The sequence below is a fragment of the Rhincodon typus genome, chromosome 5 (assembly GCF_021869965.1).
Source record: "Rhincodon typus isolate 14 chromosome 5, sRhiTyp1.1, whole genome shotgun sequence".
NCBI lineage: Eukaryota > Metazoa > Chordata > Chondrichthyes > Orectolobiformes > Rhincodontidae > Rhincodon > Rhincodon typus.
The window spans coordinates 5243315-5264115 of record NC_063336.1 but is presented as its reverse complement, the minus strand read 5'-3'; the positions used below and the strand labels follow the sequence as shown (position 1 = coordinate 5264115).

General features: G+C 41.1%; 2 protein-coding genes across 2 annotated transcripts in view; one reads left to right on the top strand and one right to left on the bottom strand.

Annotated features, from left to right (window-relative positions):
* Positions 1-66: 66 nt before the first annotated feature.
* Positions 67-5038, top strand: LOC109913083 (MAD2L1 binding protein). Its single transcript, XM_020512552.2, has 2 exons — positions 67-292; positions 2517-5038. Exons 1-2 carry the CDS (start codon positions 68-70, stop codon positions 3042-3044), a joined length of 753 nt encoding a protein of 250 aa, XP_020368141.2. The 5' UTR covers position 67; the 3' UTR covers positions 3045-5038.
* A 7339-nt stretch (positions 5039-12377) lies between these two features.
* Positions 12378-20801, bottom strand: part of LOC109930964 (dynein axonemal heavy chain 8-like) — a 2199840-nt gene continuing 2191416 nt past the window's right edge. Inside the window, 3 exon segments of the mRNA XM_048596622.1 lie at positions 12378-12731; positions 16065-16186; positions 19756-19945. Coding sequence (XP_048452579.1) covers positions 12444-12731; positions 16065-16186; positions 19756-19945 — 600 coding nt within the window. The 3' untranslated portion in view covers positions 12378-12443.

Below are 20801 nucleotides of genomic sequence, written 5' to 3'. Positions count from 1 at the left end.
AGATTCAAATCGAAAATAACGGTCAGGGAACGGTGGGGGACAGGTGCGCAAGCGCAGTATGGCTAAGATGGCGGCTGCGGCCGGGCAGCTGACGATGGCGGACGAGGGTAGTAGGGAAAGCAGCTCAGATCGGGAAGGTGATGAGTTACCAGTCCTGTTCCCTGGATTGGTGAGTGCGGATAGCTGCTGCCGACTGGTGTGTGAGCTCCTGAAACATGTCCTGTACCAGAGGCAGCAGTTACCACTCCCTTATCAACAACTGGCTTTCTTCAGTAGGACTGACTCTGGCCTGGTGAGTAAAACCGCTCCGCCAGTATTATCCTCAAACTGATTGGGGTTAGGAAGGGCAATGGGCTGCATTAGTCCTCCCGCTCTGCCTCCTTCCATCGTTGAATTGAGATTGACAGCACAGAAGGAGGCCATTCGGTCCATCGTGTACGTACCTGTCATCAAACACGCATCTATTCCCATTTTCCCAGCATTTGACCCGTAGTTTGGCATCTCAAATATTCTTGATGGTTCCTGCGTGTACCACTGAGTTCCAGATTCCCACCACCCTCTGGATGAAAAAGACTTTCCTCAAATCCCTTCTAAACCTCCTGCCCCTTGCCTTAATGCTCCCCCCCCCTTAGCCCCCCCCCCCCCCCCCCCCCCCATCCCCAGTTATTACTCTCTCTACTAAGGGGAAAAGGCTTGGACACCTTAGTCTTTTCTGTTTGAAGGAAAACAACCCCAGTGTATAAATTTATAATATATGTATTAATCTTCTGCACTCTCTCTAGTGTATTCACATGCTTCCTATACTATGGCAACTAGAACTGCATTCAATACTCCAGCTATGCCCTAAGTAGCTAGGGAAGAAATAGCAGAATCCTTTTATCAGATATTTGTACCATTGATAGTCAGGGATGTGGTGCAAGAAGACTGGGCGGTAGTTAATATTGTGGCATTATTTAAGAAAGACTCGATTACAGTTCAACAGGTCTATTTGAAAACACAAGCTTTCGGAGCCTTGGTCCTCCTTCAGGTGTTAGTGAGAGAGGTAGTATCAGACACAGAATTCATAAGTAAAAGATCAAAAGTTCACACCATTGAGATTGTACTAAACAAACAATCTTTAATCAGTTAGAAGATTCTAATTGATTAATATGTATATGTAAATCCCCGAATTCCTTTCAAGTCATGGTCCTGAGAGAACCAAAGGTTTTATCAGTGTAAAGAAGTCTGACCTAAAATGTCACCTCTTCTTACAGTACACTTAGAGTATTGCATCCAATTCTGGTCACCACATTACAGGCAGGCTGCAGAAGAGGTTTACCAGGATGCTGGGACAACAAGGATGCTGCCTGGATTACAGGGTATGAGCTTTAAGGAGAGGTTAGAAAAAACTCAGGTTGTTTTCTCTGGAGCGGCAGAGGCTGAGGGGAGACTTGATAGAAGTCTATAAAATTACGAGATGCATTGATAGGGTTGACAGTCAAAATCTTGTTTCCAGAGTTGAAATCCCTATTAATAGGGGCATGCATTTAAGGTGAGAGGGGAAATATGCAAAAGAAATATGAGGGTCAGGTTTTTTACTCAGTGTGGTAGGAGTGTGGAACCTGCAGGAGTGGCAGTGGAGGCAGATACAATAGGGCCATTTGAGGGACTTTTACAAAAGCACATGAATGTACAAGGAATGGTGGGATTGGACCAAGGGCAGACAGAAGGGATTGGTTTAATTTGGCATCATATTTGGCACAATATTGTGGGTCAAAGGTCCCGTTCCTGTGCAGTACTGTTCTATGTATCTCTGCCTTAAAAATATTAAGATTCTGCATCCGCTGCCTTTTTAGGAAGGGAATTCCAAAGACACTCAGTCCTTTGACATGGTTTCCTCATCTGTTTTAAATGGATGACTCCTTATTTTAAAGTGTGATTCTTAGTTCTAGATTCATAGAGATGTACAGCATGGAAACAGACCCTTCGGTCCAACTCATCCATGCCGACCAGATATCCAGTATAAATCAGGTCCCATTTGCCACAAGAGGAAACATCCTTTCAATACCCACCCAGTCAAGTCCCCTCAGGATCTAGTATGTTTCAATTAAGTCACCTCTGACTCTTCCAAACTCCAGAGGGTATTGGCATAGCCTGGCCTCAAAGGCTTATTTCAGGTATTAGCCTAGTAAACCTTCTTTGATCTGCTTCCGGTGTGTTAGCATCCTTCCCTAAGTACAGTGACCAAACATGTACGCAGTATTCCAGATGTGGTCTCACCAATACCCTGTTTAACTGAAGCATAACCTCATTACTTTTGTATTCAATTCCACTCACAATAAATCATCACATTTTATTTGCTTTCTTAATTACTTACTGTACCTGAAAACTAATGTAACAAACAGCAGTGTCATGACATTCCCAGCTATTAACCATTACAGAAATGTCATTCTGCTGAGTTTGGAAAGTGAGGATAAAGATTCCCCATCATCCAGGCTTGTATATTGAATTATCATGTATTGTTTTTACTCTCCTAGGCAGACAGTTCCACATTGCCACATTCAAGGAGAAATGAACAGAATAATTGCAAGAAATTTCAGAGGGTACTGTCTGAGCTCAATGAGATTTTCCAGAATTTGGAGGCAATGTTCATGCTGACACTGGTTCCTTGTGTGCATATTCTGTTGGGTGGCAGTATTGTTAATCCAAAGGAAATGTATGAGATCAACATGGAGCGGATTGTCTTTGGCAGCACTGAGGAGAGCTTGAAAACAGTCTCCTGTATCCGAAAACTTTTCCACACTCTCTTTGTCAAGGACATCTTCAACGAATTGAAATCCATTCCTTTGATGAACACTGTGCTACTTGTCCAAGGACACAGGGATTGTGGAGTTCAGTGGTTCCGACCCAAACTTAACTACAGAATTCCAAACCGCACCAGGAAGCTGGTTATTAACCTGGCATGTGATACAGTGAACTTTACATCAACTGAGCAGCCAACAAGTTATAACCATGATGACTATATCTGGTTTCAAGCACCTATAACAATCAAGGGATTTCATTAATTATCATATAAACCTTTTCAATAATAGGTGCCTCTTTCTGCAATATTTAGGTGGTACATACTTTTTAAATTATAAGGACTGGACTTGAATAGCCTATTATGTCAAATTGGAGGAAAAATAGTACTGTTGTAAATTTATCTCAATTGGGCCTCTGGGTGACCCTTCCCATTGGAAGAAGATATTAATCATGATACTAGACATTAGGTTAGAGGTAAGGATTTGGTAACATATCAAATTGCCAAATTGAATCAGAAAATGTGAGGTAATTGGTTTTAAGTGGAAGATAATAGTGACTAGGTTGTCAGTAAATTAGTTAGGAATTACATTGGTCAATAAAGGTAAAGTTGCCCTTGTCTTATTGGACAATAGGGCTGCTTTCTCATTAGAGAGAGACAACTGGTGGTTAACCTGAGAGTTACCATGCCTAAGCAAAGGGAGAGGTTGAGAAGCAGAGTCCTGTGTGGTAACCTTTGGTCCAAGAATTGAGCCCAGACTGTTGACATCACTCTGCATTGCAAACCAGCCATCCAGCAAACTGACCTAACATTGGCAAATATGCAACAGATTGATAAGGAGAAAGGGTCAGAATGCCTGATTTGGTCAATGATAGTTGGTCTTTGTATCCTTGGGCTAAAATTGGGAATAAGCTCGAGTTTCTACTCTTGAAAGCTATCCAGAGGAAATGGTTAGGCTCTGCTTTGAACCAATCCATAACTGCCCTGTATGAGGGTAGCATGAGAGTCAAGGTCCATAATGATAACTGCCCCGCTAGAAACTAAGAGCAGTAGGCCATATGAACTGTCCAACCCCTTCCACCATTTTAATAAAATCTTGACTTAGCAGCTTTGCAACTCCAGATTCCTTCCCATCTCCTATTTCTTGATTCCGTTTATGCCGTTGAGACCATCACCATTTTAAAAATTTTTTCTCAAGTTTGGTTTGGAACTGAGTTACAGTTGAGAATTGAACTTTGAACTTCAGCTTACTTTGTTTAAAAAAAGGGAAGGAACAAAAGACTGATGTTTTCTATTGGAAATTGGTCTAGAAAAATAGTGCAGGTTAGGTACTGCTCTAAGAACACTATAGACAAACTCACACCAAGATGTTATGCTTATGGACTGGCAGTGAGTTGAATGTTGAATTGGTCAAGGGAGAATTGGTGTTGGCCAGCCAACCGCAGACGAGATTGAAAAAGAAAGAGAAAACAAAGAGTGAATTAGCTGTGACTGGGCAGGATGGAGGCAGTTTTGCTTCAGAAGCTATCGCACTGGGAAGCTTTTTTTTGTTTTTGTTCTGTCTAGTTATTCTCCAGTTATCAATTTGTTGAAAGCTCTAAGAATCCCAGTTGTAAGAAATAAGTAGAAATCTCCAGCGATCTGCAGAAGCTGTTTGCATTGACCAGTAACTTTAGAATTCAAGCAAAGCGTACAGTATTACATGCTTGTAATACGTCTCATCAAAGGATTTCGTGAAGGTCTAGTATTCATTGTTAAAACAATTATTTAACTGGCAAATCAAGATTTTTTTGTTTGTCTGTTTAATTTATCCCTGTTTATCTGTGTTCTAGTAAAGTTACATTATTAATACATTGTTAATTTTTGTTTAAGTTATAAATGTGTCCAAGATTTGTTATTTGTAAAGTCTGGTTAGGAACAATTGGGCAATTTTGAGGATCATTGAATCTTTTAAGATCACTGCGTTGCAAAACCAGTGGTAGTGAATAATTTGGTTTGGTTTGCTATCCCTGTGTCATAACAGTGCTCAAAAATCTATTGGCCTTGAATTTTGATATGCTCAGCATTGCTCTCTGGGTAGATAATTCCAAACATTTAACTTTAATTATTCCTTCCAGAAAATATTAAAAACCAAGTACTTTATTAGTGAAAAATCAATGTGAAGAATGATCTAACATTTTATATCAGCTTTTCAAACATGGTGCTCACAATCAATGTATTTTTAACGAATTTTAAAGTGTGGATTATAAACTTTTATATATCAAACTTCCTGTGTGAATTCATTACACTTTTATTATTGGATGTGGCTTTTTGTTTCTTTGGGATTTGGGTGTTTCTGGCAAGAACAACCATTGTTGTCCACTCCTGACTGCCTTTAGTAAGGTCAATTCAAAGATAGTTAGAGAGCCAACTACATTACTGTGGGTCTGGAACCACACAGGTAAGGATAGCAAATTTCCTTCCCGAAAGAACATCACTGAACATGGTGATTTTTACACCAGACCACGTCGATTTCTTGATTATTGATATGGCTTCATATTTTTTAATGTCCTGTGAGACCATGTGAACTAATTTAAGGAGCAGCCCCAAGAGTGAGAAGCCACTTGTGCTGGAGCAAAAGTGATTGTGATGGACTGGGGCAGGTACCAGCATCTTTTCTCCCACAGGAGATGAGGAATCCAGTCAAAGTAAGAGGGCATAAAAGATGAAGTCTGTTGCAGGAGAAAAAGCAAAATATCCAAATTGCACAATATCTGAATGCATGACATATTCATGACGAGAATTAGTGTGGAAAGAGGCAATTTGGCCCATTGAGCCTGCATTGACCTACTGAAGAGTGTCCCACCCAGACTCAGCCACCGCACTCTATCCCTGTAACCCTGCATTTACCATGGCTAATCCACCTAGCCTGCACATTTCTGGACACTACCTTTTCCAGGGCAATTAGGGATGGGAAAGAAATCCTGGCCCAGCAACCAATGCCCATATGTTATGAATTCAGGTGCACTGAAGTTAATATTCCACATAAATTTTCCCAATTTTTCCTCTAATGATAATGGTTTTAAGTTCTCTTTTTTTAAAACCCATGATTGTCTACAATTCTTACCTTTAAAAACCTACAAAATACAGATTTAAAAAGGCCTGTGCCATTTCATTGCACCAAGTATTAATTCTCCAGCATCATCCTCTAAGGAACTGCAGGAGCACCTACTGTGCAGAAACAAAATTAGAAATTGCAGGAAAAACTCAGCAGGTCTGGCAGCATCTATGGAGATAAAGCAGAGTTAACGTTTTGGGTCCAGTGACCCTTCTTAAGGACTTGATGCTTGTTTCATATTTCTTATGAGTTTGCTCTTGTACTAAATTTTCTCCTTTCATTGCTCTTGTTTTTACATTTTCTGAGTTGTCTAATACCACTACTATTTGCAGCATTAAGCTTTTCTTTCAACTTGATGCCATCCTAATCTTATTGGTCACAAATGATACACCCTCCAGTACAGTTTATTTATCAATGGAACACACTTATAGAATTAAATCTGAAATGACTGCCATTGCTTAACTGCTAAAAAAAATTCTTAACCTGTTTTCCATCCACGCAGCCAACTTTGTCTTCATACCTTTGCCTTTAGTTTCAGGTCAAAGTTACTTGTGGTTCACATTGAAATAGCTGACATCAGAATAGAACTGAGGCCTTGGAAAAAGATTTTGGAAGATAATAGGCTCAGAATTATTCCTGCTTTATATGCTTGGCCACTTGAGAATTATCAGAAAAGGCAGTATATTTTATTGCTGGAAATATGGAATACAAAGGCAAATTCAGACTGTGGGGCAATGGGAACATTCTAGATCAGCAGTGGGCTAGTGCAATGATTCAGGAAAGGATCTAAATCAGTATGGAAGGGAGAACAGAAATAAAACAAGATGAAGGAAAAGAAATGAAGCCTGGCAGCAGTTTGAGGTGGCAGTGGGTGTATTTTAATAGTAGTGAATAGAGCACAATATGTTTTAAGTTTATTATGGAAAAGGTAAAAGATGGCCTATGAAAGAGCAGTTTTGGATTGGGGGCGAGGCAGATTTGATTATAAAAAAAGTTCAGAATTTGGCTAAATTTGAATGGGAACAGCTACTTGAGGGTAAATCTGGAGCAGAACAGTCGGTGCATTCAAAAAGGAACTGGGGAGAGTACAGTTCCCTTTAGGGTCAAATCTGTAGGAACAACAACCTCAGAGAACCCGGGATGTCTAGGAATATTCAGTACTGGATTAAAAGGAAAAGGCCGTAGAACAGGTAGCAAATCAATATGGGCCTAGTGGAGTGTAGAACGTGCAAGGTAGAACTGAAGAAAGTAATTCGTGGAGCGCCCTATGAAAAAACACTGGTAGACGAGATTAGGGAGAATTGCAAGATATTTTACAGAGAAAGAGTCTAACCAGGGAAAGAGTAAGGACCAAGGGGAAATCTATGTGTGAAGCTGGAGGACATTGGTAGAATGTTAAACAAATGCTTCACATCTGCCTTCACTCAGGAGAAGGAAGATGTCGATACAGAATTTTGGAAGAGGGACTGTGAGGTTCTTAAGCTGATCGATACAGGAGTGAAGAGATTTTGGTGGGCTTCAAAATGGTCAAATCCCCAGGTCTGGATGAACGGTGGTCCAGGCTGCAATGCAAGATGAGAGAGAAAAGTACAGGTATTCTGATCCAAAATTTTTAATTTCTCTCTGAACACAGGGGAGATGCTAGAGGATTGGAGGATAGCCAATTTTGATCTACTTTCCAAGAAGGATGGATAACCAGGGAATTACAGACCAGAACTTTGAGAGTCAGGGGGAAGAGATGACTGTAGTGGCTATCACCAAGGAAAAAGGACTGAAAGTGGATAAATCACCCAGACCAGATGGACCACACCCCAGACTTCTGAGGGAGAATGTGGAGGCATTGGTGGTGATCTTTCAGGAATAACAAATCAGGGCAGGTCCCAGAGGACTGGAAAATTGCTAGTGTAACAGCCATGTTTAAGAAGGGAGTGAGGCAGAAGACAGGAAATTATAAGCTGATTAGCCTGATATCAGTTGAAGGTAAGATTTTAGAGCCCATTATTAAAGATGAGATTGAGGAGTACTTGGATGTGCATGGTAAAATAGGGTTGAGTCAGCATGGCTTCATCAAGGAGTTATCATGCCTGACAAATCGATTAGAATTCTTTGAGGAGACAATAAGTAAGTTATACAAAGGAGAGCCAGTGGACATGATTTTGGATTTTCATCTATTTGGATTTACAGAAGGCCTTTGACAAGGAGCTGTTAAATAAGGTAAGAACCCATGGTCAAAAACAAAGTTGCTGTGAAAGCTCAGCAGGTCTGGCAGCATCTGTGAAGCAAAAAACAGAGTTAATGTTTCGGGTCCAGTGACCCTTCCTCAGAACCCGTGGTGTTAGCGACAAGGTACTGCCAATGACTAGTGGAGTTCCGCAGGGGTCAGTGTTGGGACCACAACAATTCACGTTATATGTTAACGATCCGGACAAAAGAACTGAGGTTTATTTTTGCTAAGCTTGCAGATGTCACAAAGATTTGGGAGAAACAGGTAGTGTTGAGGAAGTGGGGAGGCTGCAGAAGGACTTAGACAGGCTAGGAGAGTGGGCAAAGAAGTGGAAGGTGGAATACAATCTTGGAAAGTGTGAGGTTTTGCACTTTAGTAAGAAAAGAGGGATGATCCATTTTCTGAATGTGGAAAGACTTCGGAATTCTGAAGCACAAAGGAACTTGGGCGTCCTAGTTCAGGATTCTCTTAAGGTTAACCTGCAAATTCAGTTGACAATTAGGAAGGCAAATGCAATGTTAGCATTCATTTCAAGAGGGCTAGAATGCAACAGCAGAGATGTACTTTGAGGCTGAATATGGCTCTGCATGTGGAATATTGTGAGCAGTTTTTGGCCCCATTTCTAAGGAAGGATGTGTTGACATTGGTGGGCATCCAGGAGGTTTACAAGAATGATCCCAGGGATGAAGGACTCATATGAAGAGCAGTTGATGACTCTGTGTCTGCATTTGATGGAAATTAGAAGGAGGAGTATAGATTAAATTAAAACTTACAGAATACTGGGTGTCTGGGTTAGAGTGGACATGGAGAAGATGTTTCTACTAGTAGGAGAGACTAGGACTCTAGGGCAAAGCCTCAGACTGAAAGGATGACTCTTTAAAACTGAGATGAGGAGGAATTTCTTCAGCTGGAGGGTGGTTAAGGTGTTGAACTCATTCCTGCAGAAGGCTGCGGAGGCCAGTTCATAGAGTGTATTTAAGACAGAGATAGATAGGTTTTTGATTAGTAAGGGGGTGGAAGGTTATGGAGAGAAGGTAGCAGAATGGGGTTCAGAAACATATCAGCCATGATCAAATAGCAGAGCAGACTCTGTGCTGAATAGCCTAATGGTGCTCATGTATCTTACAGTCAATGAGTCTCACATCAGTGTCAGAGAAACCACTGGAGAAAATTCTGGGATGAATCTCCACTTAGAGAGGCAATGTTTATTCAGGGATAATCAGCATGGCTTTGTCAGAGGCAGGTCATGTCTAATAAATCTGGTTGAACTTTTTGAGAAGGTGACCTGGTATGTGGATGATGGTAGTGCAGTTGATGTGGATTTCAGCAAGGCCTTTGACACGGTCCCAGATCCAGGGTTACTTGGGAAACTAGATCCAAAATTGGTTTAGTGATAAGAATCAGAGGGTGGTGATAAAAAACAACAAATGCTGGAGATCACAGCAGATTAGACAGCATCCATTGTGAGAATGCAAGCTAATGTTTCAAGTCCAGTTGACTCTTCATCAGAGCTGAAGTGTGGAGCGTGCAGCATTTATGCTACTTTTTTTTTGGGGGGTGTGGCGGTGGTGGGGTGTAGAGTGCTGGCAGAGAAAAGATATTGGTTGTTCAGATTAAGTGATCAGAATGTGAGAATGGCAGAACAATGGTGTGTCCGACTGCCAGACTGGAAAGAGAAGACAGTTCCTCTGGAATGGGGGGAGGGGAGAGAGGACATAGAGTCATAGAGTCCTACAGCATGGAGACAGGCCCTTTGGCTCCATGCCAACCAAAATCTCTATTCACACTAATCCAATTTCCCTGCACTTGGCCCATATCCTTCTAAACCTTTCCTATCCACGTATTCATCCAAATGTCTTTTAAATGTTGCTAATGTACCTGCCTCAACCACTTCTGCTGGCAGCTCATTCCATATGCGTACCACCCTCTGTGTATAAAGTTGTCCCCTCAGGTTCCCACGTATTCTTTCCCCTCTTACCTTAAACTGATGCCCTTCAGTCCTCAATTCCCCAACTCTGGGAAAAAGACTGAGTGCATTCACCCAATCTGTGCCTCTCATGATCTTATATACTTCTTTAAGATCTTCCCTCAGTATCCTACACTCTAAAGAAAAAGTCCTAGCTTGTCCAACCTCTCCCTATAATTCAGTTCTTTGAGTCTTGGCAACATCCTTATGAATTTCTTCTGCACTCTTTCCAGTTTAATAACATCCTTCCTATAGCAAGGTGACCAAAACTGAACACAATACTCCAAGTGCGGCCTCATCAACGTCCTGTACAACTGCCACATAACTTTCAAACTTCTGTACTCAGTGCCCTGACTGATGAATGCCAGTGTGCCAAAGTCTTCTTCACTGCCCTGTCTATCTGTGACTCCACTTTCAAAGAAGAGACATGGTGACAGAGAATGTAACGAGTAAAGCTAAAAGAAAGGGAAGAAATGGGAATTGGTTCACATATTGAAACTGTTGAACTGAATATTAAGTCCAGGTTGTAAAGTGTCTAATCTGAAGATGAGATGTTGTTCCTCCAGTTTGTGCTGTGGTTCACTGGAGCACTGCAGCATGCTGAGGACAGACAAGTGGGCATGCTAGTAGGACACCATGTTGAAATGACTGGCTACAGGAAAGTGGTAGAACTTTTGTTAGGCCACAGCTGGAATATTGTGTATAGTTTTGATCACTGTAGGAAGGATGTGATTGTACTGGAGAGGATGCAGAAAAGATTCAGCAGAATGTTACCTAGCACTTTAGCTATGAAGAGAGGCTTGAAAAGCTCATGTCTTCCTTGGAGCAGAGAAGTTTGAGAGGGGACCTGAAAGAGGTGTGTCAGATTATGAGGAGCATGGACAGGGTGGGTAGAAAGCAGTAGAAAAGGTAGAAAGTTGCCCTTAGTTGAAGGGCCAATACAAGGGGGGCACAATTTTAAGGTGATAGGTTTAGATTGAATCTTTTCATCTAGAAGGGTGGCACGGTGGCTCAGTGGTTAGCACTGCTGCCTCACAGAGCCAGGAACCCAGGTTTGATTCTAGCCTCGGATGACTGTCTGAGTGGAGTTTGCACATTCTCCCCGTGTCCGCGTGGGTTTCCTCCCACAGTCCAAAGATGTGCAGGTTAGGTGGATTGGCCATGCTAAATTACCCATAGTATTCAGGGATGTGTAGATTAGGGAGATAGGTCTGGGTGGGATGTTCAAAGGGTTGGTGTGGACTTGTTGGGCTGAAGGGCCTGTTTCCACACTGTAGGGATTCTATTCTATGATACTCTATTCTATAAGATGGTGGGAATCTGGAATGCACTGCCTGGGAGGGTAGTTGAGGTAGGAAACCTCAAAACCTTTAAAAAGTACTTGAATGAGCACTTGAAGTGTCAAAACGTTCAAGGCTATGGGCCAAATGCTGGAAAGTGGCGTGCATATAGAATTAGCAGAGTTTTGGCAGTACAGACTCAATGGACAGGAGGGTCTCTTCTGTTCTGTTCCCAAATAGTCAGGAATTTAGGATGAAAGATAAACTCTATGGAGGAAGGATTACAATGAGTAAGATTGCCAAGACAGGTAGATTTGAACTGTGTGTAAAGATGCAAAGTATTGAAATCTAGGAAATTGTGGTATAATCAGATTAATATGAATACTGAAAGAAGAGACAAAGCTGGTGGAAAATTGGTCCAAGTAAACAGGAAATAAGAATTGGTAAATAAGGTACTGTGTAAATAAGGACAAACATTCATTGTTTAGAGCACAAACTATACACATTCTTGAAGAAATTATACAGGATTCAGCAAAAACTGGAGTTCCTTCAATAGGCAGAAAAATTAATATAAAAATTGAACAAATAAAAATAAAGATTTATCAGGAGGTTCCCTTTAAATATCATGAATGGTTTTAAAGAATAAAAGGGGAGTTATTGGAAACAAAACAGGTGGAGGAGGGTGATGAAATGAAATTGACTCTGAGGGTGCTGATAGCATTTGATCCTTACCTACATGCATGCATCGAGCTCTTGTCTTCCTCCAGCCAGAGTGCTGGGTCAATGGCCTACAGCGACAAGCTTGGAAAATATTTTGACTATTTTTCTTTCTTGTTACCACCTCATTTTTATTCTGTTTACCTGCTTAGATCAATGCACTAAAAAAATTGTATAACAATGAATAAGATACTGGTAGTGAACTGATTTATTAAATAAGAAATGAACAGAATGTATTTGCATTAACATTTATAAAGTGTGCTATAAATACATAAATGCAATACATTAACATTTCACTTTAATATCGTCTTATTATATTTTATAAGGCATTGTATATAAATGCAGGAGCTAAAACACACTCTCTCTAAGCATCTGCTGTTTCACTTGATATCACAGAGCAGAGCCACCCCTCTCAGGATCCAGTGGTCAGGTGGCTGGACTGTTTTCAGACAGAGGGCAGTAATAAACTTCAAGTCTGTACGTTGCGGTTTCTTATAAACTGGACAGATATACAGTTTTGGATCCTTGGGTGCAGTGGAATTGATGGCAAACATATAAATGACGGGTAGCATTGTAAAGAGGACCTTGGCAGTTGATTCAGTCAGTCGGATATTTCTCCGGTCCCAACCTGCTCCGTCGAGGTAAAGGCCATAAATGTACACTCCCTCCTGCCAGGCAAGCAGACAGAGACTGAATGTTAACAAGACTGGAGGAAAGTTAAAACCATGGAATTTTACAGCACAGAAGGTGATATTTCACTGGATCTTCAGCCAGCTTGTTTTGGAAATACCCAATTGAGTTCACACTGATTGCCTTGTCATTTATTTTCTTTCGTATGTTTATCCAAATCCCAACTGAATCTCCTCCTATAAAATTTCTCGACAATGCCTTCCCAATTGCAAGAACTCACTGCGTTACAAAAACATTTTGTATGATGCTTTGGGACGCTCTGTGTCTAACCTGGAACTGAACTATTTGCCCTGAGAAATAATTTCTCCCTATTTATTCTTTAAAACCATTCATAATTTTGAATGCTTTACCAAACTGCTCTTTAACTTTCTCCCTTCAAGGGAAAATAGTACCAGCTTCTCAGGGATAATAAGAACTGCCGATGCTGGAGTCAGAGATAACACAGTATGGAGCTGGAGGAACACAGTAGACCAGGCAGCATCAGAGGAGCAGGAAAGTTGATGTTTTGGGTCAGGACCCTTTTTCAGAAATGGGGAGGGGGAAGGGAGCTGGGAAATAAATAGAGAGGAGGGTTGGGTCTGGGAAAGGTAGGTAGCATGGTGATAGGTGAGTGCAGGTAGGGAGTGGTGGGGATTGGTCAGTGTGATGGGTCAGGCGGATAGGTGGGCGTGAAGATGGACAGGTTGTGTCAGGTCAAGGAGGTGGGGATGAGAAGGAGGGTTGGACATGGGATGACGCCAGGGGTGAGGAGATGTACTGTATCCGCTGCTCCCGATGTGGCCTCCTCTACATCGATGAGACCAGGCATAGACTCAGAAACCGTTTCATAGAGCATCTGTGCTCTGTACGCGACAAACAACAATACCTTCTGGTCGCCAACCATTTTAACTCCCCTCCCACTCCCTGGGTGACATGTCCATCCTGGACCTCCTCCAGTGCCACAGTGATGCCACCCACAAACCGGAGGAGCAGCACCTCATATTCTGCCTTGGGAGCCTACAGCCCGATGGCCTAAATGTGGAATTCTCCAGTTTTAAAATCTCCCCGCTCCCCCGGCCTCATCCCATGTCCAATCTTCCCTCTCATCCCCGCCTCCTTGACCTGACACAACCTGTCTGTCTTCTCTCCCACCTATCTGCATCTCCCACCTTACTGACTAATCCCCAACATTCCCTACATGCATTCAGCATCCCACCGACGTTCCCCAGCCCCACCCCTCCTCTATTTATTTATTTCCCATCACCCTTCCCCCTCCCCATTTCTGAAGAAGGGTCCCGACCTGAAACATCAACTTTCCTGCTCCTCTGATGCTGCCTGGCCTGCTGTGTTCCTCCACCTCCACACTGTATTGTCTATACACAGCATAAACTCTCTCTAATTATCAAAGGACTTCATCCTTCGTCAAAGACAATTTACCTTTAACACATTTGAACTTTATGTAGTTTCTCAAAGATGGCTTTGGTTGTATGACTGGGGGATACATACATTTCTTCGCAACTGACAGTATGAGGCCTGAAAGTTTTTTTTTTGCCTACCTGGTGCTGGGGTTAAGGACATCTCCAGGCTGGATAGGCACTTAGAGTGAGAGAATGTGTCATGACCGTGAATCTTAACCACAGATGGACATGTTGGAAATTAGTTCCAGCGTGTCTTTTAAAAAAAGGACTGCTACAGCCAGAACAATTGTGGGATGTAAATTTAGTGGCTTTCTGGAAAGAGAGACCCTGTAATCTTGCACCTGACAAGGTGACAAGGAGGCTTCAGAGAGATGGACTTAAAAGGAAGAAAGCGGGCTTCAAAATGAACTGTCATTGTCTGTTATCTCAGACTATGAGCATGTCGGAGAAAGGACAGCAGTCTAGGTAAGAGACATATTTTGTATCTCCCACTTTCAAGAATACAACAGAACTTGGGTAAAAATCCAATTCAACCCTGGTCTGTGTGTACTCATGGAAGAAGGCACATTGATAATAGTTTGGGTTCAAGTGCCAGTGCGCTGAGAAGGTTACAGTAAAAAAAAAATGTGCACTGGTCACCCCATGTTGCAGGTAAAGGACCATCTCATTCAAGAAGTATGAGCAGACAGCAAGCCAGTTAAAACAAACAAAACAATTTCAATCAACTGCAAAGCCAAGAATCTTTAAATAGATTATTCAACTATCAAAGTCTTCCCTTCATGAGCATCCCAGAGACTGAACTGTGTATCTTTGAACTTTTTTATTTTGTTTGAACTCACTTCTCATGCCTAAACTTTGTCATTATTTCTTTTCACATTTAGCATTCTGTTGTTAATTCTAGAAAGCCTGGTTAAATTGGCTCCTTTTAAAACACAAATTCATTTGATTTTGGAGGAAGATATACACAGGGAGGAGATTCTTTGCAAAATAACTTTGTTGCAACAAACTGAGAATGTGGGAAAATAAAGAAATGGATTCAGTTCATCCTCCTCATCCAGGAGTTAGGGATATTCCATCTAAAACTGTAATAACTTCAGGAATCTCTCCTATGGTCTGGTTGAAACAATTTGAGGCTCAACCAGGATCTGGTTGTAATAAGCTTTGAGTTTGTGGATGCGATTTGAATCCGCAGAGAAAACAAAAGAATCTGCCTCAGAAAGAGTTGGCGGTCAAAATGTTGAATGTTTTCATGAAGGAGTTAGATAGAGTTCTTAGAGCGAAAGGGGTCAAAGGGTATGGGAAGAAAGCAGGATCAGGGGACTGAGTCGGATGATTATCCTAAATGGCAGCGAAGGGTCGAAGGGCTGAATGGCCTACTCCTATTTTCTATGTTTCTATGTTATGGTGAAAAGGCATAAATTGGAGTTGAGGATTATCAGGTCAACCATGATCTCATTGAATGACAGAGCTAGCGTGATGGGCTGAAAGGCTTACATCTGCTCCTTTATCTTCAGCTACCTCAATAGTCAGTAAAATTGATATTCCTAGTGCACATTTTTGCAGCAGACCAATTTTGCCCTATTTTCTGATTGACAGTATCCGATTCCCTCCAACAGAACTCTCTTAAGATAAAATGAAAGCATAGTACAGAATACTCAGACCAGCCTAATCTCCATGCAATCCAAATTTAATTTTCCTTCACTATCACTGGGTCAAAATCCTGGAATTTCCTCCCTAACAGCATTGTGGATCAACACATAGCAGGTGGGGTGCAGCAGTTCAAGGCAGCTCACCACCACCTTCTCAAGGGCAATAGGAGCAGGCAGTAAATCTGGTCAGCCAGTGATGCCCACATCCCATAATGAAAAAAAATACATGGAATTAACTACACGCTGTCATTTACTGTATACAAACCGGGGGTGGTATTTTGATTTCATCTTTCATCAGTTTTGTTACTTCGTTGTGTAGAGTGACACTGTCCAATGCCCAGCCTTTATGTGCACGTGTGACCTCCTGTCTCATAGCAGTTAAGAATCCTGTGTACAAAATAAATACAATTTGTTTTCTTTCTTTTCTATGCAAGATAATAAATCCACTTTGGTTCTTTTACACAAGTGGAATACAAACCAATTCTAACTTAGTCACTGCATAGTTTTTAAAATTAATTTACAGGATGTAAACATGGTTGGCAAGGCCAGAATTTATTGCCCAATGCCAACTGTCCTCAAGACATTGCAGGTAAATCTCCTCTGCACCCTCTTTTCTGCAATCTCACTCTTCCGATAGTGTGACGATCAGAACTGCATGTAGTACTGAAGCTGTGGCCGAAATAATATTATATATAACTCTATCATAACCACCTTGCTCTTATATTCAATTACTTGAACTAATAAATGCAAGGATCGATATAGTGTGTTAACTGCCTTATCTATCTGTCCTGTCATCTTCAAGGACCTATGGACATGCACATCAAGGTCCCTCTTAAACTCTGTACTTCCTAGGGTCCTACTATCAAACATGTACTCCTTTGCCTTTTCAGTCCTCCTAAAATACATAATTAATTAAAATTAATTATCGAGCATTAGGATTAAATGCCATTTGCTACTGACTAGCCCATCTGTCCAGCCCATCTATATCCTCCTGTAGTCCAAGGCTTTCTTCCTTGCTAAATACCATACCACCAATTTTTGGAGTTCTTTGATGAAACAATTGAAAAGGTCATTTAGACCTTTCCTTCAACAAAATATTGGAAGATTGAAATAATTATCTTTAGTGCCAACCACAAGCTATGTTCCCTGACCACTGACTCCATCTCTGTCCCTGCCAATGGTATAAGATGGTACTGAGATGTTGGCATACCTGACCCTGAAGTACACTTTTGACCTCTTATTTACTTGTCCGTAAGACTGCCTCTTTCCATCTTGGTTAAATTATCCTACATATGAGAATGCAAGAATTCAGTAAAGGGAGCAAACCGTTCAGCTCCTTGAGTCTGCTTTGCATATCAGTATCACGGCTGATCAGATTTTGGCTCCAACTGTACTTCTTGTCTGCCTTCCAATAACCTTTGACTCCCTTGTGGATCAAAACTCTGTCTAACTCAGCCTTGAATAGATTCAATGACCCAGCCTCCACCGCTCCCTATGGTAGAGAATTCCAAAATTAATAATTCTCTGAAAGGAAACCATCTTCCTCATGTTCTTCTCAAATGAGAGGCTCCTTATTTTCCAACTGTCCCCTATGGTTGAAGAGAAATCGTCATCTCCGCATATATCTTGTCAAGTGCCCCCAGAATCATATATATTTCAATAAGATCACACCTCATTCTTCTAAACTCCAATAAGTGTAGGGTCAGCCTGCTCAACAATTCCTTATAACACAAAACCTGCACCCCAGGAATCATTCTAGCTAACGACTCTGAACTGCCTCCAATACATGTATATATATTTTTGAAAATGGAAACCAAAAATCTACATAATTCTATGGATGAAAGTCCTATACACTATATTGATATTCCCTCCTTTTCTTTTCCATCCCTACTGCAGTAAAAACTGACATTGCATTTGCCTTTCTATCACTTGCTGTATATGCAAACTTATTTTTTCTGATTCATGTTTCAGGGCACCCAAATCCCTTTGTACTGCAGCATTCTACAGTCTCTCTCTTCCTTCAAATAATATTCTGCTTTTCTACTGTTACTTCTGCAATGGACAACCTCACACCCTCCAATGTTACACTCAACCTGCCAAATGTTTACTCCACTCTCTTTGTGCCCTCCCCACAACATATTTTCTCATCAACTTCATACATTAGCAAATTTGACACCAATACACGCTGTCCTTTCAATAAATCATCGTTATAGGTTATAAATAACACACATCCCTGGAACACCACCCTCAACTCCCGCCATTAGCTACAGCTTGCGAACCTGAAAATAACTTGTTTATCCCTACTTCCAGTTTCGTGTTAGTTATCCAATTCTTTCTCCAATGTCATGAGCTCTTACCTGGTGCAGTAATCTTTTATGTGGTACTTTCTCAAATGTCTTTTGGAAATCTCCACTACATCTATAGGTTTCCCTTTACCCATGCTTTTATCACATCTTCAAAGAACTCTAATAAATTCGTCAAACATGCTTTCTCTTTCAAAAACCAAGTTAACTCTGTTAACTCTGCCTGATTGTACTTTGGTTTTCTGAATCTTTGATATTTCTTCCTTAATAAGGGATTCAAACATTTTTTCAATAATAGATGCTAGGCTAACTGGCTTGTAGTTTCCTGCATTCTGGTTCTGTCCTTTCTAGAATAGAGGTGTCCCATTTATTGTTTTCAACCCTGCAGGGAGCGGTCCAGAATCTGGGCAATTTTTGGAAGATTATAACTAATGTAGCTATCCTTATTCATTTTCATGGGATGAGGGCATCACTGGCTAGGCAGCATTTATTGCCCATCCCTAATTGCCCAGAGGTCAGTTAAGAGTCAACCACATTGCTGTGGGTCTGGAGTCACATGTAGGCCAAACCAGGTAAGGATGGTAGTTTCCTTCCCTAAAGGGAAACCAGATGGGTTTTTCCGACAATTGACAAGGGATTCAGGGTCATCATTAGATTCTTAATTCCAGATATTTATTGAATTCAAGTTCCACCATCTCCGGTCAGGGGATTCGAACCTGGGTCGCCAGAACATTATCTGGGTCTCTGAATTAACAGTCCAGTGATAATACTACTAGGCCATTGCCTCCCCAAAATCACTATAAATGTTTCTTTTAAGACCTTAAGATACAGACTATCAAATCCAAGTCTTAAGATAACCCTTAATTTTAATCATTCATTTTCCTGATAGCTTTTCACTGTTTTTTTTCTATTCATCTGTGGGATGTGGGTGTCGCTGGCTGGGCAGCATTTCTTGCCCATTCCTAGTTGTAGGGATTGCTTTAATTTCCCCCTTTTGTTTGTACATGATTTTACGAATGACCTCTGCATCAGTCAGCTCATTATTCCAAAGCAGTCATGGTTCACCCCCCATATCTCTGCTAAAACTATATTATCATTCCTACTAATCCCATTCAGTCATCACTCATGTGCTGATTGACCTCCAGTTAAGAAATGCCTTGATTGATAATTCTCATTCTTGTTTTCAAAAGTCCACAACCATTTCACCCTTCGGCAAGTCTATAATCTCTTCAGTCCCACAAATTTACAAGACATCTGTGTCTCCAATTCTAGCTTCTTGAGTATATCCAATTTAATCTCCATCTTCAGCTGCTTAGATCTAATGCTTTACAATTCCCAATCTAAACCTTTCCACTGGTCCTTCTCGTTTTACTTCTCTAATATGCTCCTTGAAACCTCCAACGTTGACTAAACTTTTAGTCATTTGTCATAACATCTCCTTGCATGGTTCAGTATTAATTATTAATTATTATTTTGAACATTATTGTGAAATGCTTTGGGATGGTTTAATATAGATACAGTTTGGTGCATATTTCCAAAACAATGATGAACTAAGTGCAATTTACAATCAGTAAACGACACAAATAATAACAAACTAATAATGCTTCATGTTTATTGCCAGTGTGTAATGTTCTTGCAATTACAGGTACTTACCCTGGGGATTAAAGAACCCTGTCATCCAAAACACATTGGGTCTGCCCTCAAATATCCAGGAAGAAAACTGTGCATTTCTCTCTAGGAATTCTGTGAACCAAAATCCCAAAGTAGTGGAATCCCAGGAAATCCTCTTCCACAGCCCGGGTACACGGGCATTGTACATGTTATCCAAGGCATCTGTTAAATTCTGTAATGGAAAAGCATGTTATATAGAATCCAAGACTTGACCAGATGTCGACAAATGATTGAAATGATATGTTTGCTTCATAGTTCACAAGGTATAACCATCACTGATAAGGCCAGCATTTATTGCCCATCCCTAATTGTACTTGAGATACATATAGAAGCATAAAAATTAGGAGCAGGAGTAGGCCATTTGGCCCTTTGAGCCTGTTCCACCATTAATATGATCATGGCTCATCACCCAACTCAGTCCCCTGTACCTGTTTTCTCCCTTTGATTCCTTTAGCCTGAAGAACTATATCTAGCTTATAGTCTTAGAGTCATACAGCATGCAAACAGACCCTTCAGTCCAACTCGTCTGTATCAACCAGATATCCCAAACTGACCTTGTCCCATTTGCCAGCATTTGGCCCATACCACTCCAAACCCTTCCTATTCATATACCCATCCAGATGCCTTTTAAAAGTTGTAACTGTAGCTGCCTCCATCATCTCCTCTGGCAGCTCGTTCCATACATGAACAACCCTCTGCATGAAGAAGTTACCCCTCAGGTCCTTTATAAATCTTTCCCCTCTCACCTTAAACTTATGCCTTCTACTTTTGGACTCCCCAACCGTAAGAAAAAGATCTTGGCTATTCACCTTATTCATGCCCCCCATGATTTTATAAATCTCTGTAAGGTCACTTCTCAGCCTCCGAAGATCTAGGGAAAAAAGCCTCAGCCTATTCAGCCTCTCTCTATAACTCAAACTCTCCAGTTCAGGCAACATCCTCGTAAATCTTTTCTGTACCCTGTCAAGTTTAACAACAGCCTTCCTATAGAAGGATGACCAGAATTGTATGCAGTATTCTAAAACTGG

Coding starts and splice junctions, on each gene's coding strand:
- LOC109913083 (XM_020512552.2), top strand. CDS start 68: ATGGCGGCTGCGGCCGGGCAGCTGACGATGGCGGACGAGGGTAGTAGG. Junction 293..2,516: donor GTAGGACTGACTCTGGCCTG/GTGAGTAAAACC, acceptor TTACTCTCCTAG/GCAGACAGTTCCACATTGCC.